Consider the following 27,424-nt stretch of genomic DNA (forward strand, 5'->3'; position numbering starts at 1 on the left):
TAATGGAATGAGACAAATAATCTTTGGTGGTTTAATAGAATACCTCAAGCTTGATACTTATATCTCATAGAAATTTATAATAAACTAGCTTACAAGCAAATGAAAAGTAATATGTAAAAACAGTAGTTTACTTTTATTAGATTATTTTTATAGTCAATGTTTCTCCAATAGTGAAACAAAAAACATAAAAACATACAACTCTCAAAGATGTAATTAACTAATAAGAAGCAAAATTGCAATTTTTCTAACCTGGTTCTGTAATACGATTAAAACCATGTCTATGATTTTTCTGCGTATAAAAACAATTTTCACAATAATTGAAATTAGTGCATGCTTTGCATTTAAATCGAGGACCAACTAAAGAGAACATCTGACAACCATTACAATTGACTTCAAGGTGACAAGATGGTACAATCTCCATCTCAGACACCAGCCCAGTCCAATTACACTGTTGTGGAAAATCAACTGTTACTGCTCTACCATTACTACTAACGCCTGCAACAATTAAAATAAACACTAATATAATTGAATTTACAGTAATACAAGTACACCACTATTAACAGTTAGATAATACCAAATTAGAATTACTGCAAAAGTCATAATCCAAATAGTTTTTCAATGATACCAATATAAAAATTTCATTACTGACAGATATATCACTTTCATTGTATCATATACAAAGAAAACAGGTTCTAACATTACTGAGTAGAAAGGTAAATTTCAATTTTTCACTTCTCCTTATAAAGTTTCACACCAAAGTAGCTTACCCTTCAAACTGTTCTTCCACATTCCAGCAGTGATTTTCATACAATTTTATTATGAAATAAAACAAACTTTTACTGAAAATTAATTTAATTATCCTATTTTCTGTAGCTTAAGAACTGTATAAAACATTTGATAACCACTTTCCTAAGCAACAATTCTACATTTCAAAATAGTATGGATGAAAGAAAAATAAAATTTTTTGTCAGTGGAATTGATAGAATAGTCCCTGAAGTTAAAAAACACTCAAGCATGGAATAATTTTATTTATATACACATCCCACCTTAAGTGCTGATCAACTGCTACTCCTAAGTAATCTGTGAATTCAATTCTATTTTCTCTGATTTCTACTGCATTAATTATTACAATCAAAGAAAAAGATTTTTATTCAATTTACGGCGGGTCAAATACATAATTGGTAGAATTAATAAAACAAGTTTATATATATTGAGAATTAACAGATCTATGTCAAATCTAATTTTTATTTGCTGCAAACAATTTCAATCAAGTTTCACTCTTTCACAAACCTCTATCCTAACAAATAGTACATATCACCATCAAAATACACATTATAATGTTTTAAATCTAAATTCAAAAGAATAAAATATGAATAAATATGCTGTAAATTACTTATAAAACTGCACCATTACTATTCTCTAAGGTATACTGTAAGCAACAAGGGTTACTAATTACATTACCCGACTTAATAAATGTTCAGCGATCAGTCTGATAACTCCTAAACCATAGAAGCAGAATTATTAAAACGTCAATCTTCTTCTCCAGCTATGTTAACAGTATTTTAAGTAAAAAAGTATCAATAATTAGTTAAATTAGCTTTCCATATTTTTTAAACATTTCTTTTCATTTTACACAAAAAGAAATTGTTAAATTTACAATCAAACAGGAAAGTTATTACTTAAGGATCGCTACATTAGAAATTGTAAAATGTAAGTTCTTATGCCATTAATGGTAATGTATGTCAAAAGTCATGATGTGTCCAGGAGGATGTAGAACAAGAGATGGTTATTGTAATGTATCAAGAAAATATTTGTACAACTGTTAAACAAGAAAGAAAAAACTGTAGAAATATATTAAAAATATGATTTATTTTATGATTCATCTCATTTCAAATAACTTTATTTCTGCTTCTATCAAATATACAATGACTTTTGCATATGCAAGATGAATTTTAAGTTTTGAAAGAAAACTAGCTAGATGCCAGCTTTATGAAAAAGGGAAACAAGTTAAAGCAAAAAATTTTACCATCTCATGCAGTAGCTATGAAGAGTATTGATGTTGCTCTATATTTGTTCTTTAGTGACGAAGCAACATTTCATATAAATAGTAGAGACTTAGTAAAATGTTCAGATATCAATCACACAAAAGCACGATTCATCTCAGTTAACAACACCAATTCAATTAAGTAAAAGTTATGACCCTTTCACATCTCAAAGTTATGATGGTGACTGATCATTCTTATTTGGATTTACTGCAGAATTAGCTATTCCTGCAATTAAATAAAGAATCCAGTAATTACATTTTCCTTCAAGATGTGGTGGTAAAACCTCAGTAGCATGTATTCATATGCCTCTGATGTGCTGTATCAATTGAGACTGATATCACAATGAACCGTAACAAACAAAATTCTTCCACTTTGGATTGGGTGTAATGGATCCCCAAGTCTTGATGTTTTGCCATCGGCCCTCAATTTCACCAGTTCTTGTACTACACAACATTTTTTTTTTGGGTGTGTCAGTTCAACATCTTGTTATTGCCGCCCACAGTTCTATATAATTTCATATTCATGGAATCAATACAATGAAGTTGTGATAATCGACATGCCAAAACAAGTACAACAAAAAATCAACCATTACCTTAATATTTTCATATAACTAAAGGATGTTATGTAGAGCACTTAAAAAAGAGATAAGTAAATGTTAATAATCCCTTTACTAATTAATGTACCTTTATGTGTTTGTATTTGCAAACATCATATATAAAGCTCCTTGGTACTAGATAGAAAATTTTAATTTCCCTAAACAATACTGTAGCTGTATTTTACAGACTAGATTGTTCCACACAACCTTTAATAAAAATGACAAAAACTCAAATACAAGGAAATATTCTGTAGCAAATAATATTACTTAAAATTACTATAGAATTAGTGAATAAAATAAAGTTTACAGAGTAATTAAAACACCTATGAAATGATTATTATATACAAGCTATCTTCCTAGTGTGATTGATCGGCATTATGGGCTATTATAACAGGGTTCATTTGTAAATTTGTTTTTTAATGCGGTTGAAAATATTCACAAAACGAATCTGTTGAGAATAATATCAAAATAACTTATCAGATTACACAAACTGCTTGAGTTCAACTTACACCTAAAAGCATTTTCTATTGGAGAGGAACAAAAATGTGATGCTGTATTGCATTATAATGAGTATCAATAATTTTATGAAATTACAAGGCACAGTTCAAAAGTAAGGGCTGATCGGTAATAAAAAGAAAATGGTTGAAAAATTTATTATTTTCAAATACTTTTCTACATAATAACTATTTTGTTCCAAACACATTTGATATAATGAAACAAGCTTCTTCTAACCCACTGCATAAAATTCCAACGCCTGGATTATAGCCACTTATGCACCAAGATTTTCAACTTTTTACGTTCCTCGAAATTTAGGACGCAAGCCAGTCTTTGAGGTGTAAAAGGGAGGAGTAGTGAACAAAAAGATGATAGTCCCTGGGCGTGAGATCAAGACGGATAATTAAAAATATCAAGATGGATAATTAAAAATCTACCATCCAAATTTTTCAATTGTTTCTGTTGTGCATCACACGTTATGAAAAAAAAAACTCCTGATCCCAGCACTCCGTAAGCTTTAAATGCACAACACAGTTTAGAAAGTGTTTCACAACAGACTTCTGATATGATGGATGTGGCTGGTTCCATGAAAACAATCAAAAAATCAAAAGCACACTCTTTTGGTCCCAGAATAGAGTTGCCAAGATTTTCCTTTGAGATTGGTCTTGATTGAATTTTTTCGGTTTAGGTGAATTGAAATGACAACACTACATGGATTGTTATTTCATTTCATTATTGATGTAAAAAATCTAAATTTCATCACCAGTGATAATATGGGAAAAAATGTGTCTCCTCGTGTCTAAAGCAGCCGAGAAAAACATGAGCAGATGTCATTCTGTGATCTTTATAATATTTTCAACATTCTAGGCACCCATCGTGCATACAGTTTACAATAGCCTAGAGTGTCTGTCATTATTTTAAACAATGTTGTCTTTAAAACTTCTGGAAATCTAAAGAAATATTGCTAATTGTAAAACAACAATTTTCTCTCACTTTTGCATACACACGTTCAACGAGATCATCATCTCTGTTTGTCATAAACATTTGAATGGCCTTCCGTACACTTATGATTCCATTGTTTCATTTTTCTATCACTTAATGCGGTAGGCCTGTGTTTCACACAATTGACTGTAAATCTCAGCAGCATTATGTCCTTTTGCGTTTAAAAATCTAATCATTGATCGAACTTCATAACTGGCAGTTTTTGTTATTACCACACTCATTTTAACACACTGTCTTGCAAAGATAAACAACAATGAACTGATGGCAATGTGACGGTTACATTACATGCCTAATAGAACTACTTAAAGCTACTCTACATATGCAAACCAATCAGTGTTGCAAATCGTTATTTATAACTCATCGGCCCTTACTTTTGAATCATACCTCATATAATACGTTTCAAATAGATGTTTCTGAGAATGTTTTGGAACTAACTTATAAATACACACTGGTACACACAAGAAAATGATGTTATAAAAAAAATATTAATTTAGGTTAAACATGACACAAAGGATATAAATCATTTTTTCAAATAATTTTACTATTTCATTTTAATCCATTAATATTTTTAGACCACTTAATATAATAAAAATTTAGCAAGTGTACATATATTTATACATAAAACACACACAACAGAAATGAAATCTTATTCCTTACAGTTGAAATTAAATCAAATTTATCATTATTAAAAACTAACTTCAAATAAAAACAATAAACAAAAATAAACAGACACTTTTTATTATAAGATCAACTATTAGGGAAAACAGAACAAATATTTAACAACAACTTTATCAAAATTCTTGTATAATATGCGATTCATGTTTGTAACAATAACACAAATAAATAAAGCATCAAATTTTCATAATTTCAAGCCTGAGAACCAGTTTCAAAAAATAAGACGACATTTTGATTTCTCTTCAATATATTTTTTTTAAAACAGTAGCACACCCACACAAATATTTTGCAAGAATACTAATACCAAATAAATGACTTTTACGCACTGGAAAAATTATGTAATTTTTAGTTTTGAATTCAACAACGTAAGAAATACAGTTTACTCTCTTATCTAGAACCTAAGTTACAGTTATTTTTTCAAAAATAACAGGAGAAAACAATTTCTGACATTTTGTAAGCATTGATGTTCTATTTTATTTATTTTTTGTACTTTTTTTTATTAATCTAAGTATATACAAGCTCTGTTCAAAAAATAACAAATAAATAAGTGACGTATGGTTAGCAGCATTGTGTTTTACATAACCTCCTCTGTAACCACATGTTCTTGAATTTTTGTTTAGTTTTCATATTATTGTTATGAGTGCAATGTGTTTAAGTGTTAGCAGCGATTTTTGTAATGTGTGTTTTACAGGAGCAACAATACAACATCAAATTTTGCGCAAAACTAGGGAAAACTTTCACAGAAACTTTTAAAGTTTTGAAACAAGCTTACAAAGATGATACTCCGGGTCATACGCAATGTTGCAAATGGTTTTCATGATTTAAAAGTGGTTGTCAGTCAATTGAAGATGACCCTCGACCAAAAAGGCCTTCGACTTCAACTAATGGCACACGCTCAGAAAATTAACAACCTGGTGCGTGCAAATCACCAATTGACTGTTAGAGAACTTGCAGAAAGGGTTAGAATCTCGATTGGATCATGGTGTGACATTAAAAATTGAACATGTATCAAGCTGCAGCAAAGTTTGTTCCTCATTTGATGACCGAACAGCAGAAAGAACATCGAGTGGACAATTGCCAGCAACTCCTTGAACAAGCTGATGATGAAACATTCATGCAAAGGATCGTAACAGGAGACAAAAGCTGGGTTTATGGTTACGACATTGAAACAAAAGTCCAGTCTTCAAAAAATCACACATTACAAAAATTGCTACTAACCAAACATGTTGTACTCAAACAACACAAAAACTAAACGAGATATCAACAATCCAAGAACATGTGGTTACAGAGGAATGCAATGCTCCCAACCATATGTCACTAAATATCTCCACTTGCGTGTAATTAAAAAAGTTCAGTTATTTTTTGAACAAACCTCGTAGTTTTTATAAAAAATGATTACCAAGAAAGTAACAAACTTTTCAGCCGGATATCTTCTTCTGATGAAAATACAGAAGAAAGTTCATAAAAACATAGGTGCAGAAACACTTTGTTAGCAAGTGACACCTGGCAAAAGTTTTGCCTGATTTCTGTGCACTTCTCTACAAGTTTTGTTTAAAACTTTTAAATCTTTACCTATTTAACAAAGTTATTTTATACCAACCAGACAAAAAATAGTGCTTTTCACCTCAACCTTTTGTCTTTTGCCCCAGATTTATCAAAAACTACTAAAAATACAGTTCTGGGACTTATTCTTTTTCTCAACTTTTCATGTCAGATTTCACACAAAACGACTAAATTTACCCCTTAATTTGAATCCCAAGAATTATAATCTGCCATAATTTTACTGTAGGTGCAAAAATCAGGGCGAAATCTCACCAGCCGACACTCATTAACCAAGAATTTTCAAACCTGTTTATATGAACTTTTTTCTTTATTTTCACCAGTAGAAATTCCAAAATTTTGTTACATTTTTCATGAATCACCTTACATTCATTTATTTCTATTCTTGATATACCCGTTGATGATTACTGTTTAACAATTAGATGTAAAACTAATCTTGATTTTTATTTTTACTATTTATTTATTGTTCCACTGAGGCTTACACTCAGTAATATTTACCCTACATATTTTTTTTTAATGATAAATGGATTTTTTGTCATGTGAAAAAAATGCGAACCTTACTGGGAATCAAAACCGTCATAACCTGGTTGTTAGGCAAAGATGATACCAATCTGCCAGGGATTGTGAATAGATTTTGAATATTTCTCTTTAGTAGTTAATTTCACACACTATTTACTATAACTCATTATTTAAAACAGAAAATAATAACAAATATGTTTAATCTTAAGACACTGAACATTTTTTAAACAAGCAACTGTGCATAAGCAAAGTATTAGAAAAAAGAAACTACATGGTTTCAGCCATCTTTTTAAGCTGTAGCTGGTTCTTAGGCTCAAATTAGTGCAAACTAGTTGACTTAATCAGATTATTGCATTATATAAAAAAATAATAGTGTTTGTTATTTTATTCCCTTAAATTTTATTTTTCCTGCAAAATATATACTATTAATTATAACAATTAAAATGCATAAAGCACTGTTTATAAATATAACTCCTATAATGAACCAACAATTAAACAAAAAACAATCAAAGCATTAAAAATCTACAAAAAAAAATCATAAATTAATTTTTTATAAACAGTAAATTTCACCACTACAATTAATATTAAAATTAATAACTACAAGTACATTAGACATGTAAATAAATAAACAGACCTGCTGAGCAGCATTTTGTAGGTTCAAAAGAGGTTCACTGCTTCTTTTAAGAAATAATCTTAATTTATTCTCTTTGGGTGGAGGCTCTTTTTTACGTTGTGGACTTGGTGCTTGGTACAACATCTTATGAAACACTCTGTAAAATAACATATTTTTAATTAAAATATAAATAACTAAAATGCAACCCTAAGCAGAATTTAAACGCTATTATTTTTATATGATAAGCACAACCATTGTGTTTTTTAAATTATTTTTAAAATCAGTTAATATGACTTAAATTAAAACAAATATAATATCAATTGGTCATTCTCGAAGCAATAGGAAATATGTTTCCGTAACTAGGTAAAATTATTTGAAGTGACCCAAAAAAACATAAGCTGATTGCTTGACAAATTAAAAAAAAAATTGAAACTTACCCACTTGTTTTCTATATATTTCAGGACCTTGAAATTATTATTTTTATTTAAGTAGTTTACCTGTAACGGCCATTTTTGTTATGGTGTGCACACCTACTTTTGTGGTAGTAAGGGTTTATAGAAAAAAAAATCATAAATAAAAAACCATTGGTCCTGGACCACTGGTCTTATTAAAGAAAATTTTTATCAGTATTATTCTCACAAGCAATGAACACAGTAGGGGTCCAGGTGGCGAAGCCCCATGGCAAGACATAGCAAGTGAAACAAGCTCTGACCAGCTAATAATAAATAACAGATCTGTTTATGTACTATAATTTTGTTTTTAATTATTTAACTTTTTTCTTCATTTGGTACATTTATAAGATTATATAAAGTATTCCTGGCAAATGGGATAGCTCTCAAATTTAATGACTTAACTGGCCATTAAACATTATCTGGAAATTTTGAGCAGATTGGTCATCAAAAGCAGCAGTAGTCTGTGCTCCAATTTTGTTTGTTAGCGATATTTTTAATAGCTTTGTTGTTAGAACTTTGTTCTGAAGTAAGTGTTTCAATGTTTTCAATCTTACTGTCACTGTCCAAATCATAATTATTATCACTTCTGTAGCCAAAATTCTATTCATTATTATTATCACAATCTTCATCACCTCTTTTGTTTTCTAAAATTTTCCTTACATTTTAGTCAGACATTACTCTCCTCACATTTAGTCATCTTTTCAATCAAAAAATTTCAAGGATTTCATTTTCTCTTGGGGGCACAACATGTTATCAGCACCCAGACACAAAATTACTATAGTAAATGATTAAAAATTAAAACACCTATGCGGTATCTTAAGTGCGAAATAAAAATAATATTAAAAATCTAACATGAAACAACAAAATTGTCGTTTCAAAACAACAATTTTGTTGTTTAAAACAACTATTAACGCAAGTCAAAAGCCAAAAACAAAATATTTGAATCCAGATGCACAGCCTTAAGAAATCGTAAGATGTTAGGACATTGTTGCCTAAGATATTTCAGATGTTAGCCCCCAGTTTAAACTTCTGATGTAATGCCGCTTAACAGGCACAGTCTACAAGGTGTGATATACTTTGAAATAAAGAACAAACTGAAGTTGAAAAAAGTACAATATTAGGAATGTTATTAGTACATAAGGTTTCATATATATGGTTTTAATGAGGCATGTTGGTTGGTACATGATGTACAATAGCACCACTGTATGTGTTAATAGTGTTCAAGCTTTAACACTTCACTAAATGGACCAGTTTTAATGATTTTTATTTTCTAGAAATAATTCCTATGTTGGTTCCATTGTAAGTTTTCCCCTTACAATTAAGTCAAAAATTTTTTTTTAAATGAAATATTACATTGTCTAAATAAACAATTTGAAGACAATTATTTTTTTAAATTCTTTGTTTTTTATTTATTTGTCATTCAATTATTTCATTCATTTTTTTAAGTATGATTAAGAATTAAAATAATAAGAATAATTATTTTTGTACATAAAATTTATGTATTTATGTTAGTTGATGTTTTTTATGTATACAATTTGTAGTCAATGAAATAAATTATTAGATGAAATGATTCTCTCTAGTCATTAAAATCTTAGCACAGCTCCCTTGTGCATGTCGTCAGAATCCACAGAGCCCCCAAGGGAAGATAAATACATTAGATAAGGGAAAAAATAACAGTTAGAAAAGGATGATAATCTACAACACAATTTTGAAATAAGACAAACGAATGTTCCCAAAGGAGTAGAACTAAATTAGTTGACTTGCTATTCAAGAACAAATAATGTCTTGTTATTCACAAGGGACATGTTTTAAGTATTAAACAAAAACAGTAATAACATGAAAAGCAAGACTTTAGTATTGTGGAAGTTAAGGAATTATGTTACTTAATAATATAGTAGCATGAATTTATAATGGTTTTTTTCAAACATGATAGTTAAACATACAGAATGTATCACGAAGTTCTCCCGGGACTTTCATAGCCTATTCTACTCATGAAAATAACAAAAAAAGTTCACATAAACATACATCCTAAAATGTTTCCTCTGCAAACTATGGCTAATGAAAGATTTCACTCAGATTTCAGTTACTCCGGTGAAATGAGGTCGTACTGAAATTTTAGGAAGATAATTAAGGAGCAGAATTACTGATTTCTTATGGATTTTGAACTGAAAAATCAAATAAAATAGGTCCCAGAACCGTACCTGCAACAGTTATTGAGAAATATAGGGTGAAACCAATAAATTGGGGGAAAGCCCCTGTTTTTTATATTTGACATATAATAAGTTTGCCCAATGGGTAATAACACATAAAACAAACAAAACAAAACTTGTAGAGAATTTAATTCAGAATAAAATGGGGTAAAATAAGTTGAATAAAACAAAGAAAAATTGAAAATATTCAAAATTTATTTAGAAACAGTACACTAGACCAAAGCGTATTATACATACCAGTTTATATTAATTGTTCAAAAATGACGCTGCCATTTTTACATTTCTTGGCACGATTCTGTACTGCAGAAGTGTTTTTTTTTTTAATTCTTCAGGGATGTCCTTAAGTTTCTCAGCGCATCCATAATGCGGACAATTAATCATGAGAATGTATTTTTGTTTTATATATAATATTTTTCATCCATGTCCAGATGGAAAAATCTAAAGGTGTTAGATTAGGCAATCTTGGTGGCCAGGTATGTGGACCTTCGTGACTGATCCACCAATTTATTGGTTTTCACCCCTATTTCTCAAAAACTATTGCAGATATGGTTCTGGGACTTATTTTATTCGATTTTTCAGGTCAAAAACCATAAGAAATCAATAAGTCTTCAATTAATGTCCTAAAAATTTCAGTATTATCTAATTTCACCTGGGTAGCTAAAATCTGAGTGAAATCTTTCATTAGCCATAACTCGCAAACTAAGCGTTTTAGAATGTAAGTTTAGGTGAACGTTTTCCATTATTTTCATGAGAAGAATAGATTATTAAAAGTCCCAGGAGAACTTTGTATTACACCCGTATATGTAATAATGAGTTATTCTCCCAGTAAATATAGCTAGAATAGCAACATTAAAGCAGAAAGTATGATGATCATGCAAAGAACGGGTATCAGGTTTTAACAAATTTTTATGTTTTAGGGTCCAATTATTTCATCTAGACCAAAAAATGTACATAAGTATTATGTGTATCACATTGCTTTTGGTCTTGTATCTCAGGATTGAACAAACTGATTTTCATCAAGTTTGGTTCAAATATTTCTATATATGGGGCATTCAACCATATTAATTTTTTTTTCAAAATTCTTTAAGGTGGTGGGTGGACATTGAAAAAAAAAACAGATTTCGATTTTCTTCAGACGCATTTTTGAGAACTTTAGTAAGCCAAATTTGTTGTTACCTACAATTCATATTCATATATAAATAATCCAAAAAATTTTTTTTAAGGATCAACCCCCACCTCTTAAAATTGAAAAATATGTTTTTTTCTTTTTCTCTATCTCCCTTTGATTTAAATATTTATTTCAAACATATTTTGAAACTTTAAACTTCATAAATAGAGCTATCATGAAAACTGTACATTTTTTTAAACCATAGATCCTGGACTTAAACTGCAGAAAAAGTTCTTATTTTAGCATTTAATGAATGGGATGTTGTTAGAGTTGAAGAAAACTTTACTTAAACAATTTCTTTAAACTTAACCTATTATATGAATATTTTTGAAAACATTTTCTTAAAATTTATTCCTAACCTCTAAAAAATATACATGCTGTTTTTTTGGTTTTTTTCGCTCAAACTCTTTTAATTTTTAATATTAACAAAATTTTTTAAATATTTTTCTTCATCACTTAAAGATTATTAAAATTAAAGTAGCTTCAGCACCTATATTATATCCCAGATCCAAAATGAGAAGCAATTTTTTTCATTACTTTAATAAAAGTTATACTTTTTAATAAGTTATACTTGATCAACATAGCTGGGATAGTCATGCAATACTTTGTCAGCTTTTTTTATTTATAAACACTTCCTGACCTACACGTAAAACATCCAACAAATTACTAGTCATGAAATATTATCTTACTTATTTTGATACACTAACTACAAGGGTCAGTCAAATATAAACCATACTTTTATTTTTAACATTTATTAATATAGAATAAAAATACAAAACATATTTATTGTTTTTCTATGTAATCTGTGTAGTTCTACACATTTTACCAATGTCTGGTGAGTTTGTGGGAAAAACAATTTGAGGAAACATCACAAACCAAATGCAAATGAACTCTCCTACTTCATTATCAATCTAAAATCAATATCCTCCTAGTACCTCCTTCAATGGCCTGAACAAAATAAAAAACACAGGGGGATAAATCTGGACAGTATAAGGATATTTAAGGTTTTCCAGTAAATTTCATCCACTTTATCCCGAGTGCTGAGATCGGCTGTGTGAGGCTTGGCATCATCGTAAAGGAGAATCAAAATGGCACTTTTAGTTCATGTAGACAGTTTTTATTTTGTCCAAAAGCTGGCAGTGTGTCAGACGTTGTACTTTGAATGTGACATTTGAGGAGAAAATTGAAGAGCAATATTCTTTTCCATTCCCAAAAGATGGAGACACAAACTTTTTCAGCTGATTGACACACTTCACCTTTACAGACAGGTTCTCCATCCTATTCCACTACATACTTCAGAATGTAATGATGGATCCATCACAAACAATTATTTGATGTGAAACATTGGCTCTCTCTTGTCAAAATCGATTCAAGAGCCTTTGACAAATTTTCTTAGGGCCTGTTTCTGATTTTGGGTTAAAAGTCTTGGAACATACTTTGTAGAACCCAAGGAGCTTTGTGATAATGGAATGACCATTCCTGACAGATCCGCCGAAACAATTTTATACTATAAAATGTCAATCATCTTCAATCTGATCATGGATTGAACAGTCACAATTCCTTGAACACCAACTGTGACTCATTTTCTACAGCTTCAAACCTTATTTTACCCAGTTTCTTAATTTAGTCATAGTTTTGCCTACGTGACAATGTCACATCCCCAAAGTGTGCATGCAGTCGAGTCAAAATTTTATACAGTTTTGACACCCTCATCTATAAGAAATTTCACAATAATACATTGTGAATCTGACAATGGAACCTTTTGATCTAACATAACACTACTGACCAGAGATAAGTGAATACTAAAATATCGGCGATTTGAGCCCCTTACCACATCAATACCTCTTCAAGTTTCATATATTATACTACCACATACCAGTAAATATTAGTTTTGAATTATTATTTTACTTTTGTTTCTTTTAGCAATTTGTTCAGGAATACAAAGAGACTAAGAAATTTGCAATATGACAGAACGAATCAATCACAGGCAGTTACAATTTAGGGTGTGTTTAGACAAGTCCCAACCCGCACTATACCTGGTCTAGTTACTGCCTCACTGTCATTTGGTTTTTAGCTGTATTAGTGAAAACTAGTAATGATCTCACCATGGTCAAAAACTGAATAGAGTACTTTTGCAGTACAAATTTGCACATGGATTAATTATTAATCAGTGTTCAGAGGAAATGACCCTTATGCTAGGAGAGGATTATCCTCATCATACAGCAATATTTAAGAGGTACCGAAAGTTTGAAAGAAAAAATTTTGGCATAGAGAATTCTCCAAGGTTGACCATCTTTGTCTGTGATGAAGAGAAACATTGCTGAAGTACAAAATATACTTGAGACAGACAGACATACCTGTCTACAACCAAACGAGATGTCCTTGGGCATTAACGGACCCACAGTTCATGCTATTCAGCGAGATCACCTTCATGTTAGGAACCTTTGTACCCTTTGGGTGCGCATAACTTGACCAATGATCAGATGGCATGTCACGTTTTCATAGTGCCATAAAATGCTGAAAAAGTTTGAAAACAGGAAATCCCTACGTGAACAGTATTGTGATATGTGATGAAACTTGGTGTACATTATGATACCTTGAATATGTGGGGACCCCCTGCCATTGGCTGTTTGAGAATCCAAATCAGTGAAGAAATTTTAGAACGAGTTGTGTCAAAAATTCAGAAGTCAGTTACAGGGGAGTGGTATACTTAGGAATGCCTGCCTAAAGTTGTCAAACCAATCTAAAAACAGTGCCTAAATTTATGGTTTCTCACAACAATAACACTCCAGCACACTGCTCTAATGTTTGTTCTGAGTATTTCACCAGCACTGAAATAAGACTGTTAAAAGTACACTTCCTAAACTCCTGACCTCACTCTACATTCTACAATTACATTCTACATTTTTTTAGATATTACTTAATTTCCTCTTTTATCAGTTCAATTAAAAGTAATTTATATATAAAAATCTATAAAAAATAATTTTAAGTTAGTAATAACATTTATAAAATACGATACTGGTCAATTTAAAATAACAACAAAAGCACAGAGCTCTGACTAACGTTTATAAGTCATATAGTTCTGAAAAAAAAAATGGTTTTATAAATTGAATAACAGCTCATAATCAGTTAAAGATATAGATCTAAAATTTAAGGAGTGATAAAAGTTATAAGTGATAAGTTAAAAAAATGGACTAGCTTACATAAAACTTTGAGTAAGATTGGTGCAATAGTTCTTTAATACCATATGATCAACGTCTAGCTATCAACAAAAGACACGAAAGATAATCATTTTCCAAACTCACAGTAAAAATATATCTTGAAAAATTAAAAGTCTAAAACCATCAAATGTAGAATAAATTTTGATGTGATTTGTTTTGAAACTGGATGGATAGTTTGGTTTCTATAAGGATTCAAACTCAAATGCATATAATTTCAATGATGACAACAAAAATTATAGCTTCAATATTTAATGCAATAGCAAACATTCCAAATTCATCTGTTATTCTTGAACAAATGATGTCCATAAACTCACTACTGTATATTTCCATCCAAACATTAATAAATACAAACTAGAAATTACCTGCTTCTGGCTGCTAACACAGCTTTTACAGCACAAACCGGTTCTCTTGTATCACCAACAAGAAATGTAACGTCACACAATTCTGGCATGCTAGCCAAAAATTTCATATCTTCAGCTAAACCAGTTTTATTTTCAAACGTACTAAGATCTGGCTCATCTGTCATCAGAGTAGCTTCAGCCATTACACTGCTTGGTACCACCTGCACTTCAGGCATCCTAAACTGCAAAATAAAACTAAATTATTATTACAATAAAATTAAAACCTGATAATTTTTTAAGATGTTAACACTAACTTATGTAGTTTTTAATTAGATTAGTTCTTTCAAATCTTCAAAGATTCATCGCCAGGGTAATTTAAAAGCCTTCAAAACGTATGAGGGACAATCCAAAAATTAACATCTGATTGGTCATTGAAAGTTAACTGGTTGCCATAACAATTCAAAGCAGCCACAATAGTCACCAGCTATTTATAATCTCATTGCATGCCCATTGACTGTGCTGTAAAACAATGGTCAATAAATCAGGTAAAAATCAAGTTTTGGCATTGATGTTGAAATTCATGATTTAACTGTGTAACTATTCCATATTCCATGTAAAAGTGGCTAGAACAAGGTGAATCATCCATTGAAAAATTCACCGCTAACAGTATATATGATAAAAAGAAATTACAATGGGCTAAGAAATACATAAACTAGACTTTTGAAGATTCTTCAACGGTTGATTTTCCCCAAGAAATTCATTTCACTGAGGAAGGAAAATGTCTGCAGTTTGTTTGAATGGATGATGGAGAATATGTTTCTTCTAAACACATTTGTTTTATTTGTGAAACACCTGATAAAACAAATTTTTTGGGGCCATTTTTTTGTTGAAGGAGTTCATTGTGTTTCAATCAAAGGGAAGATGAATTTAGAAAAAATATATAATGATTTTCTAAAACAGAGCTCTGCCCTTGGAAAAGAAAATCAGGGTATTCCACCAAGATCTTATTCTCTGTTATGTTTCAAAAACAGCAAATAATCTCAAGAATTACAATAATATCAGTTTTCTTAGGCAGGCTAGGAAAACTGCTGAATTCAACCCTGTTGATAATTTATAGATCATATGGTGAAGTAGTAGCATCTCAGCCTTTCATCCCGATGGTTGATCTAGTGATGAATGCATCTTCCCAAATCAGCTGATTTGGAATTCGAGAATTCCAGGGTTCAAGTCCTAGTAAAGGCAGTTATTTTTATATGGATTTGAATACTAGATCGTGGATACCGGTGTTCTTTGGTGGTTGGGCTTCAATTAACCACACATCTCAAGAATGGTCGAACCGAGACTGTACAAGATTACACTTCATTTACATTAATACATATCATCCTCTGAAGTAATACCTGAATGGTAATTTCCAGAGGCTAAACAGGAAAAAGAAAGCCTTTCATCCAGAGGTCCTAGATTCAAATTCCAGTCAAGCATGAAATTTTTCTCATACTACAAAATTCCATTTCCAGATTCCATGTGCAAGATTCGAAGCACCTGTGTAATTCCACAAACCAAAAAATAAATCCATGTGCAAGTGAGGAACCAGTTTTGGGATAAAAAATTGAAACAAAGTATAAAATTAATTTAGCCTACTCCAAAAAAAAGTAGTGAAAGAGTTAATAAAATAGAAAAGCAGAAATATTTTATACTAGGAAAAATGTATGTTAGGTTAACCTCAGTTATCCTTTCGCTAGTTTATAGAACATCATTACCCCATGAATTATATTACATTTATTGCTGCACATATAAACGACTGTATTAATAAAATTTATAACTCATGTTCATGTTCATTCCTGAGCGTTTAAGGTAGTCCCCCATCAATAGGTTAGTGCAATTAAGGTGATTATGTTAGATTTTAGCAAGCATGTTCATACTTTCTGATTAGATCATTGTACTACGTACGAATACTGATATTTATTATTAAAATTACACCACACATCTTAGTTATTTGAAGTGTTTGTTGTCATTATCACCGTTGTAGTAATTACAATTCAGTAATGCTACAAATCTTCCTGTGAATATATATGAATTATTTGTTTTATCAAGAGATAAAATGAATTGCATTTGGTCTGTTTCAACATTTTGGTATTTTACCAGAAGATAAATAGTGTAATCAAGGGCACGTCATGGCATAAAATCTTTTGAATGACTGAGAATGGTGGCAATACAAGAAAAGGCAGTACCTATTCACAATATAAGTGTCCAGTCTGATACATGGTTGCAGGGCTCTAAACTAAGCCTTGATAAAATGTTACTATTTATTTATTCATGGAACTATGAAATGACAACTGAGGCATTCTGTGAACACAAATTAAATATCAACCATATTACAGCTGTTGACTGGAAAAATTATCTATGGGAAGTGTGTGCCAAGAAGCTTTTAAAATCAAATTGTGTAACTGGCAGCCCAGGTCTGACAGTAGAGATCAACAAGTCTTTATTAATAAAGAGGAAAAGTCCCTCAGGAGCAATTGCTGTTCGGAGAGCTATGCCATGAAACAGAAGGTTTCATGATGCAGTAGATAATCGTTCTGCAGATATGATATTGCTGATTATAGTACAGCACACTGTACCAGGTTAAATAATAATTTCTGTCCAGTGGAAAAAATTTCAAATGGTATATGTAACTTGAACAGGAATTATGTACACTACCATTCACAGAATGCAGAATTTCATTGATCCACTAACAGTATCACATACTCAAAAAGTAGAAGTACAGGTACAGCTAAAAATAAAATGCACTGTAAAGTAGCAAGAGAATTTCTGAACAGCTACTTGTGCAAATTCTTATCGTAGAAAAATAAAAACTGATGATCGCAATAAGTTTCAAGCAATTCTTTCTAGAGATATGAGGTGTGTGAGAAAAGCAATGAGATTGGTAACACTGCGAGCGATCTGGCAATGCAGTGTCTACCGGTCTGTGCTAGACCGGTTTGTTCATCCCTTCCACATGCTCAGTACGAGTTTCAACTCTGTTCAGCCAATACATTATTTTTGACAGCGCCATCAGTGAAGTTGTGCTTTTGTTGTGTGTTACGAAAATGGGGCATCAGAATTTAGAGCAAAGTTGTGCAATCAAGTTTTGTGTTAAACTTGGGGAATCCACAACTGTGACCTTTGAAAAGTTGAAACAGGCCTATGGGGAACATTACTTATCAAGAGCATAAGTTTTCCGCTGGCACAAATCATTTTTGGAAGGCCGAGGACACGTTGAAGATCAACCTCGCTCAGGGAGACCTTCAGCTTCAAAATCTGACGAAAATGTTGAGTGTGTGAGGGTTCTTGTGAGATCAGACCATCGTTTAACAATAAGGATGATGAGTGAACAGTTAAATTTCACCGTACATCAAATTTTGACAGACGATTTGGACATGCAAAAGGTTTGTGCGAAATTGGTGCCGAAAAACCTCACAACGGAACAGAAAGACAATCGAAGAAACGTGTGCGTTGATCTCCTTGAGGATTGACAATGACCAAGAATCTTCAATCGTGTGAACAGAGGTGATGAATCCTGCATATTTGAGTACGATCCTGAAAGAGGCAATCCTGAAGAGGCAAAGTGTAGAGTGGCACACTCCATCTCTCCTCGACCAAAAAAATGTCAAATGAGCAAATCAAAAATCAAAACCGTGCCGATTTGCTTTTTTAGCAGTAGGAGTATCATGAATAAAAAATTTGTTCCTCCAGGACAAACTGTCAACCAAGTGTTTTACAAAAGTGTCCTTGAAAGGCTCAGGAAAAGAGTGATTCGCATGAGACCAGACACTGCAGACAAGTGGATGCTTCGTCATGACAATGCCCCGTGTCACACGACCATTTCAATCACAGAATTTTTGACCTCAAAACACATTCCTATGGTTCCTCAACCCCCCCCCCCCCACCCTATTCATCTGATTTGAGTCCTTGTGACTTTTTCCTTTTCCCGAAATTGAAACGTGTCTTAAAAGGACATAATTTTGGAACTCTAGAGAACATTCAAAAGACTGTGACCGACCAGTTAAAAGCCCTACCAGTTGAAGCCTTCCAGTGCTGCTATCAGGAGTGGGAACAATGACTCCGTCAGTGTATGGCCGCCCAAGGGAACTACTTTGAAGGGGATAATATTGTTGTTTGAAAAAATAAAAACTTTAGTAAGTAAAAAGTCAGTGTCATTACTTTTCTCACACACCTCGTATTTCTGCTTTTTGGCCTACACAATAAATAATTGTGTTCAAATGCCAGTATTCAATGTTTCGAATATTATTACCTCAATTTCAGCTTTCATTAATTTAATCATTTCAATTGGCAAATTTTTTTTTAACATTTTATAAAAATTATTTTTGACATTTTTATAAATTTATCTATCTGCACATTTTTTATTAATTTTTTTTTAAATGTAAATTAATTAAGAATTTCTTAAATATTTTTTTTCTAAAGCTAATCTAATTTTTTGATAAAAATACAGACAAAATATATTAGGGGAAGATAATGGAAGACAACCACTATTAATCTTTAACACAAAAGAGTCTGAAATTTTTCAATTAATTCAATAATAATGGGAGAGACTGCATAACAAGATATTACACAAATATAAAAGTAAAATAATAGATTACATAAAAAGGAAATATTAAATGAACAAGTTACATTTTTAAAGAGAGTATTATTAGAAATCCCCACAATAAAAACATCAACAATACTTGGTGAATAAATACCAGTACTTCTACAGATGTTTTAATATGTAAATACATTTTAAAGGATTTATAATAACTTGATAACAGACCCAGCATTTCTGAAAAAAAGAACCAAAGGGCAATTCACTAAAAAATGCAGATAGAAAACTACTATTATAAAGTAAAGAAAAGCTGAGAAGTGGCAACAGTACACAGAAAGGAAAATTCGCTGGTGATATGTTGAATAAAAAAGAAATAAACTGATGAAATCAGATTAGAATCTAAAATTTGAGTTTTATATAGCTCTTAACAATTTCAACAGGGTTGAAATTGTTAAGAGCTATATCAATGGAATCATGGGATTCCACCTCTTTAGTTGGTACTGAATTCTATAATTACATTAAAAGATTTATAATTTGTCAAAATTGTATTCTTTTAAAAATTATTATGGATGTATATGCAATTTCTACTGTCCTGTACTGGAATGATGTAATATCTAAAACATAGTATTTTCTTCGTTCTATTGTCATTATTGCCATATTGTATTTTTATTATGCTTTTAATTAAATCATCATCTTTGAATGTACTCTGTGATGGTACATATTTTATATTTATATACATCAATGTAATATTTCTTGAGTACATTTTCTTTTTATCATTATTAAAAACTTCCTAAATCTCTAAATTATATTTTCAGTCATTAATAATATGTTTTCATTTTAATAAATGGTCAGCTACATTAGATATACTACAGCTGACCATTTACTAAAATCCAAACATTATTACTTTTTGCAAAATAATTTAGATTTTGTAAGTTGGTAATAATGATAAAAAAAATGTATATTTAATGTAACTGACCATTTATTAAAAGGTATAAATAATATTGCTGTTATATGTATATAAATGAGGGCTATTTTTTAAGTTAGGTCAGATTGGCTACGGAGAGAGGTTTAGCTCCGAGCAACTCAGGCTTCAGGATGCTTGAGCTGTGTGGGTCAACAACATAAGATGATGTTTAGCACGGAAAAGACCACGATGATGCTCCTCACATGCTGTTTGGCAGTGAGTTGGCTAGCCCATGTTTCAAAGAAAGGCTAGCATATAAAGTATGTTGAAGTTCAAAAGTAGCTCAGGTGTTTCTTGATGAGAAGTTGCAATTTAAGAAGCACCTTCAATATATCACAGGGAAGGCCTGGAATGCTTTCCTGGTATTCAACTTGTAGTCAATTCTGATTGGGGGTCTTAATTTCAAGACTATGAGCATTCTGTATAAGGCATGTGCAAGGCTATTATGCTAAAATGTGGCACCTATTTGGGCTGATAGGCTAAAATTTACTGATTTAGGCTAAAGTTGTCAGGATATTTTATTGAGGGCTCAATGCCTTATATTGTTAACAGTAACGGGTGGTTACCGTACAATTTCACAGGAGGCGATCTTGGTAATCACGGGTGTGAAACCAATAGATTTGATTGCGTCAGAGAAACAACAGTGTTATGTTGCAAAGAAGTCAGGTGAGCTGACTTTAAAAAAAATTCGAGAGATTGAACAACATGGTGATGCCTTGTGGCAGGCCAGATGGGATGAGGCAGAGGGTGGGTGTTATACGCATGATCTCTTCCCAAATGGTTTGCAGGATGCGTTTTGGGTACACTCTAATAAGCACGTGACACAATTTCTTTCTGGCCATGGCTCTTTTCAGGACAGACTGCAGATATTTGGCCTTCTTCTTTCTTTTCTTGTTTAGCCTCCAGGAATTACCACCTTCATTTACACTCATACGAGTGTAAATGAAGTGTAGTCTTGTACAGTCTCGGTTCAACCATTGCTGAGATGTGTGGTTATTTGAAACCCAACCATCAAAGAACAGTGGTATCCACGATCTAGTATTCATATCCATATAAAAGTAACTGCCTTTACTAGGACTTGATTGCTGGAACTCTCGACTTCCAAATCAGCTAATTTGGGAAAACATGTTCACCATTAGACCAACCCAGTGGGTTAGATATTGCCATCCTGCCAGACAGGCAGGACAATGTCCATGAAGTACTGCGATTGGGCCGACCTTCTGTAATCACAGATGATTTGGTACGTGAAGTTGGCACAAAAATTTGTGAAGACCAGCAATTCATGATTTTCACTTTATCACCGATATTCCCACAAGTTTGAAATTCAGTGCTATACAAAATTATTTCTGAAATCCTGCAGTTCAAAAAACTGTTCTTGCGATGAGTTCCTAGACTGCTTACTGAGAACACCACAAAAGGAGAATGGCTAGATGTTTTAACATTTTTGACTTGGCACAGTAAAGAACTTTACTGTAGGAGATGAACTTTTACATTACACTTTTGTCACAGGAGATGAGACATGGGTTTCTCACATCACTCCAGCATCCAAGCACCAGTCAATGGAATGGCGACATACAACATCTCCAGTCAAAGTGAAAGCCAAACAGATAATGTCAACATGCAAGATTATGGCAACTGTATTTTGGGATAGACTGTACATGGGATAGACTTTGATGAAGCTTTAAAATGTCATACAGAATAACCTACGTGGCCTACTGTCATCTGGGTTTTTGTTGCAGTATGACCTCATTCTGCAACTCAAACTGTAGAGTTAATAAGATATTTTAGAAGGGAGCAAATTGAACACCCACCATACAGCCCAGACTTAGCACCGAGTGTTGTCACCTGTTCTGCTACCTGAAGGAGTTTCTTGGTGGTCAGTGGTTTGACACTGATGAAGTGAAAACAATGATTGAAGACTGGTTGTTTTCACAAACAACAGCCGACTGATTTCTATGACATGGGGCATAAACAATTTCGTAAAACACTATGATAAATTTTTAAACAAACAATGTAACTAGGTAAAAGTAGCATAAAATGTAAAGAGTGAAATAAAAAAGGTTTTTAACCATACCTTTATTAGTTTTGTTTGTATTAGAAAATGGATCGGACGTTACTTAAAAATAAATAGCTCTCATATATAAAACAACACATAGTAAATGGTACACTCAGAAACTATCATTGACATATTTGAGTCTATTCCCAGAACTTTAAAACTAATTTAAAACCGTATGATAAGAAAGAGAATCTTATCTAAAAAAAAATTCAATTGTAAATTAACTTAAAAATTAATAAAATAAAGTTTTTATTTATTTATTTATATAACAAATCTAATTACACGATTTAATATTGCTAAAAATACTTTTTTTTAAAATAACTAATTTTATCCTATCACCAAATTGTGATTCACATAAAAAAAGTGCAAACATATAAAAATTACCATTAGAGAGAGAGCATCTGGTATAATAGTTTACAAAATAAAAATTTGATTTCTGTAAATTTCCAATTAAAAATAATCTTTTTAAATATATCTTTCTTTTAATATAATCCTTTTTAAATATAATCTTTCTTTTTAATATACATGTGTATATCTGACACCTTTTCTTCAGGTTTTTAAACCTCAATCTACATTTCATTATCACCAAATTATGGTTGCTATCAATGTCTGCTCCAGGGTAAGTTTTGCAGTCAACAGAGAATTATATAAAGAACTAAAAAAAAATAAAAACCAAACAAAAATTAAAAGTTTTTTTTAAAATAAAGTAAACATAGGCCAATATTACGTGGTTAAAACATTTTGTTCTTAGTGTTTGTTTATCAGCAAGGTTACATGTGATTATTTTACTTCTTTGTCACTCATTAAACGCTTTACAAATTAATATTTTCCATTCTTCTAAATCCTCAGCATCCTCTTTTTCTTAATGTCTGTAACATCATTCCTTCAAATCCAATCATTCCTTCATCTGCTGCCTCTTCTTCCCTACTCTTAATTTCTTAACAGATACCATAAATGTCAGTTGTATTCACCGGAAGAAAATTTGTCAAATGTCCAAAATATTATAGGTAATGTCCACACGATAGTAAGTGGTATCTGGATTAGAAATTAATGAAACAAAAGAACGAGGAGAGAGTGAAATAAGGATGTATGTCATCTAAAAAAAAAAGAAAGGAAGGAGAAAGAATAAAGGAAATTAAATATGCAGATAACAAATGTTCACTGTTAGCAGGGAATGAACTGAATTTTATAATGACGAGAGAGTAATTATAATTGTTATCTTAAACTGCTAATTAACTAGCTGATAATTAACTAACTCTCATCATAAAACTCTAGTTACTGTAAAAGCGGGGAAAGAGCTGAGAATAAAGATAAATATGGAAAAATGAAAGTTTGGACACCAGAATTGACAAAAAAGTAGGCTCTATATATTGTGCTGGAAAGAAAGATTAGAGAGTAGACAGCGACTTAATTACTAAAGAAGTTATGTGACTTGGAATGAAAGATGTATGCAAGAAATAAAAAGTTGATTATCTACAGGAAAAAAAATTTTTTAAAAGTGAAATGATAAAATTAAACAACACAGTTCTACTCATTTATAAAAGGATTATCAAATCTAAATGATAGGCTTCTATTATCTTACTAAATATACATTACATAAGTTTAATAAACTAATAGACCATACATACAAGCATCAAATTTCACACTCACCACTGTGACTAACTGTATAAGCATAAATTAGAAACACACCGCTACACAGTCAACATAATCTCAATCTTTTTTTACCTCAAATTGAGCATAACTCAAGAACAACTTGAATTCTTCATCGAATTTTCATATGTAAAATTTCAGATACAGTACATCAAATCTAAATTTCAATAAAACTGATCAATAGTTTTCAAAATGTTAAAACCACAAAATTAGGACTATACATATATATGAAACCCCAATTTAAATGAATGATATTTTCGTATTCCTAATGATTCAAAACATAAAGAAAATTCATTTTCAGCTCTCACTACCACCATGTAACTGAAAGTAATACCGTACTTTTCTTGAAAAGGTGGTAAAAAAATAACCACACACTAATGTTTATATTGCTTATACGGATTGTTCTCAAATGTTTTTAGAAAGTTTGATAAATTTTGCACTTAACTTCTTCTCCATTTCATCAGCTGTTTCAGCAGACTTTTTCCTATAACCATTTGATTTTGTTATCTCTTTCTTTCTTTTGATTTTAACTCTCTTTTCAGCTCCTAATGCCATGATTGCATCAGCTTCCTTGTTCAAAATTCCTAATGATTTTTCCATTGCAGATTTTTCTTTTTTAGCGTTTTTATTTTTTTCTTGAATCTGTTTTTTCATCTTCAGTTTTTTTATTTCTTCTGGTCATGTAAACAATGAACGCTAGCCTAAGGTGCTTTACTTAAAACATAATCACAATTTCTTTCTCTGAATACATCATAAATGATACTCGATGGAATTAAACTTTCTTCCTTCAGATTTGCCACAATAATCGTTTTAAATCTGAATAGCTTCATTCTACAGTTGCTTGTCCATAAGATAACATTAAGATAAGTTGTACCATACTCCAAATATCACTATCCCCTTTTTTAAAAATTAATTACCAAAAAAAGCATCCAGCTTTTATTTATCCCTCTGAAATTAATTGGGCATTCCAACATTTCCTTCAAGAAACAAGTTAAATTGCTGTATTATAGATATTTGAATCGATTATGTATGGTGTACGTATATTTTAAAACTTGCTTCAAAAATTTGCAAGCCATCAATGCAAAATAGATAAATTTTTATCTAAAATGATTCATGAAAAATATTTTGAATGGATTTTTCTCAAAACTTTATTTAAATAAAATCTTGCTCCATTTACCCAAATATTACGGTTAACTTAGCATTCAAAAACCCTTGTATTTGAATAGATGCATGAAATCACATGAAAAACTGCAACTCAAATCACATATGCAGGAACCTATGGAGGCACAGTTTATAATTTAAACTACTTCGGGAAAGAGTTGCATGTAAATTTCATTTTAATAAAGAAGAAAGTTAAATACCTAAGAGCCTATTGCTCATCCTGGTATAGTAAAGTAGGGGGTTTTTATCAATTCACATATTATTTCTACATCGTGCAAACCAAAGTGATTCAAGCATTCGCAATAAAGCCTTATGCTCCTGAAAACATATGATATTCCCGACATGAATTCACCACAGAAACCTATAATATGTCATAAAAATAATAACACAGTGAAAATCAATTGAAATAGTTATCATAATATTATAATACGATTTGACAGAAGTTTTTTCAATATTTCTCAAATCACAGTGGAAACTAAACAAGAACATTATGAAATGATGAAAATTACACATGGAATCAATTGTTTTCTTTCTTAGACTTTTAGTGGATATAGTATACCTTACATCTATTCAACCACCCACTTCAGTTCAAGTGTCTGTGGATAATTTAAATTATATAAAAAATATAGGGTGATTATTTTTATAAGGCAAATTGTAATGTTATTTTCACGAGTATACAAAAAATTGAAAATTCTCTGGAACACAAATAAATTGGAGGGAACCAGGATTTTTGTTACGGAAGAGTGCAATAAGGAAGTAAATATGATAAGAAAGAAGGTAATTAAGATATAAGTTAAGCAGCAGGAATCAAACAAAACGGTAAACTTAGAGGGAACAACTTCTTTAGAAGATAGAAAACTGTATTATACAGAAATATTGAAGGTATATGGAGAATATATGCAAGTGAAGAATCAGAAGAGGGAGCAAGGAAGCGATCGGCAAGAGTTCTGAAGAATGTTAAGAAGCACAAGAGATCATCAGGGCAGTCAACCTCACCATCCACCGGTAAGATTAAGAATTTTTTTCATGCGGATTCTGCATCTTTATCAAGCAGAAAGTAGAATGATTTTATGATGATAAAGCATGTTTTATAACTTCTTAGAATATGGAGGAGTTTTGCAATATACTGTATTAATTTCAGTACTAATGAAACAATGTGCATGCCACTAAAACATTAAATAATTTGTTTTTTAGAAACTTTCTCATTTCTGTGGTAGTAAAGTATTCTGTGCCCTAATATGACTGATACATTATGACCGTTTGCAAATATTGCTGTCAAAATAAACAAATGGGTATAGGAATAAGTCAATTTTTGGTTAAAAAAAAAATTTCATAACAGAAACCAATAATTAGTACAACAAATTTATGGCTAAATTACATTTCAGGTAAGCCAGTTTATGATACTATATATGTGTATTTCTATTAGTAGTAATGTTGGATTAGATCTAATGCATTGTAATGATAGTATTAAAAACAGTTCTAAAGCAAAAACATTAATACCTACTTTCCAAATCAGAATGATTGGATGAATTTATGACCGATAACATATCAGAAATCGGTTTTGTAATTGCTGTATTATAAATATCACCATTTAAAAAGCGCACACAACTAATACAATAAAATATACTAATAAATGAAACTTTTACATAAAATAATAGTCTTATAAGCAGACCAAATTTTAGACGCAACGTAAACGACATACATAACCTGAATAAACACGTATTTTGTTTTCAAAAAATATCCAGTAGAATGCGGTAAAAAATTACCGCGATTTATAATAAGGGGAATATGACGTTTAAAATAACTAAGTAATAATGAATATTAAGAATAATGATATAATAAGTAATAATGAATATTAAGTAATAATGAAATACTTAATTATTTTTACAATAATGGAATATTGAAACGGTACAACATCCTATGTAATCATGATTGTTTTAAGAAAATCTGACTACATCCCATCACATAATTTTGTTATCTTCTGAAATCCTATTTAATTCTTAAGTAGTTCTGTTAATGCTGATAAAACTTCCAATTTTGGTTTTGCTGGTCCTACTTCAAGTTTTAATTTTATTCCAGCCTTTATAAGATCATTTGGCTTCCTTTTGAGCAATGTTGTTA

The 27,424-nt window shown here is 31.0% G+C and overlaps 2 protein-coding genes across 3 annotated transcripts in view; both read right to left on the reverse strand.

Annotated features, from left to right (window-relative positions):
- Positions 1-7,652, reverse strand: part of LOC142330937 (E3 ubiquitin-protein ligase HERC2-like) — a 34,529-nt gene extending 26,877 nt beyond the window's left edge. Inside the window, exons 1-2 of the mRNA XM_075376404.1 lie at positions 7,526-7,652; positions 250-495 (exon numbers count right to left, since the gene is read on the reverse strand). Of these exons, the coding sequence (XP_075232519.1) occupies positions 250-421 (172 nt within the window). The 5' untranslated portion in view covers positions 422-495; positions 7,526-7,652. The remainder of the gene's footprint in view (positions 1-249; positions 496-7,525) is intronic.
- On the reverse strand, positions 7,366-26,993 carry LOC142331266 (serine-enriched protein-like). Of its 2 annotated transcripts, none has more exons than XM_075377038.1 (3): positions 26,808-26,993; positions 14,918-15,138; positions 7,366-7,661 (listed from the first exon to the last, which is right to left on the reverse strand). In XM_075377038.1, the coding sequence occupies exons 2-3, from the start codon at positions 15,130-15,132 to the stop codon at positions 7,442-7,444; spliced, it is 435 nt and encodes a 144-aa protein (XP_075233153.1). In that variant the 5' UTR covers positions 15,133-15,138; positions 26,808-26,993; the 3' UTR covers positions 7,366-7,441. The 2 variants fall into 2 exon arrangements, with proteins under 2 accessions (XP_075233153.1, XP_075233154.1); XM_075377039.1 differs by having other exon boundaries at positions 26,804-26,993.
- Between the last annotated feature and the right edge of the window lie 431 nt (positions 26,994-27,424).

This window comes from Lycorma delicatula, chromosome 10, assembly GCF_047948215.1.
Source record: "Lycorma delicatula isolate Av1 chromosome 10, ASM4794821v1, whole genome shotgun sequence".
NCBI classification, from domain to species: domain Eukaryota; kingdom Metazoa; phylum Arthropoda; class Insecta; order Hemiptera; family Fulgoridae; genus Lycorma; species Lycorma delicatula.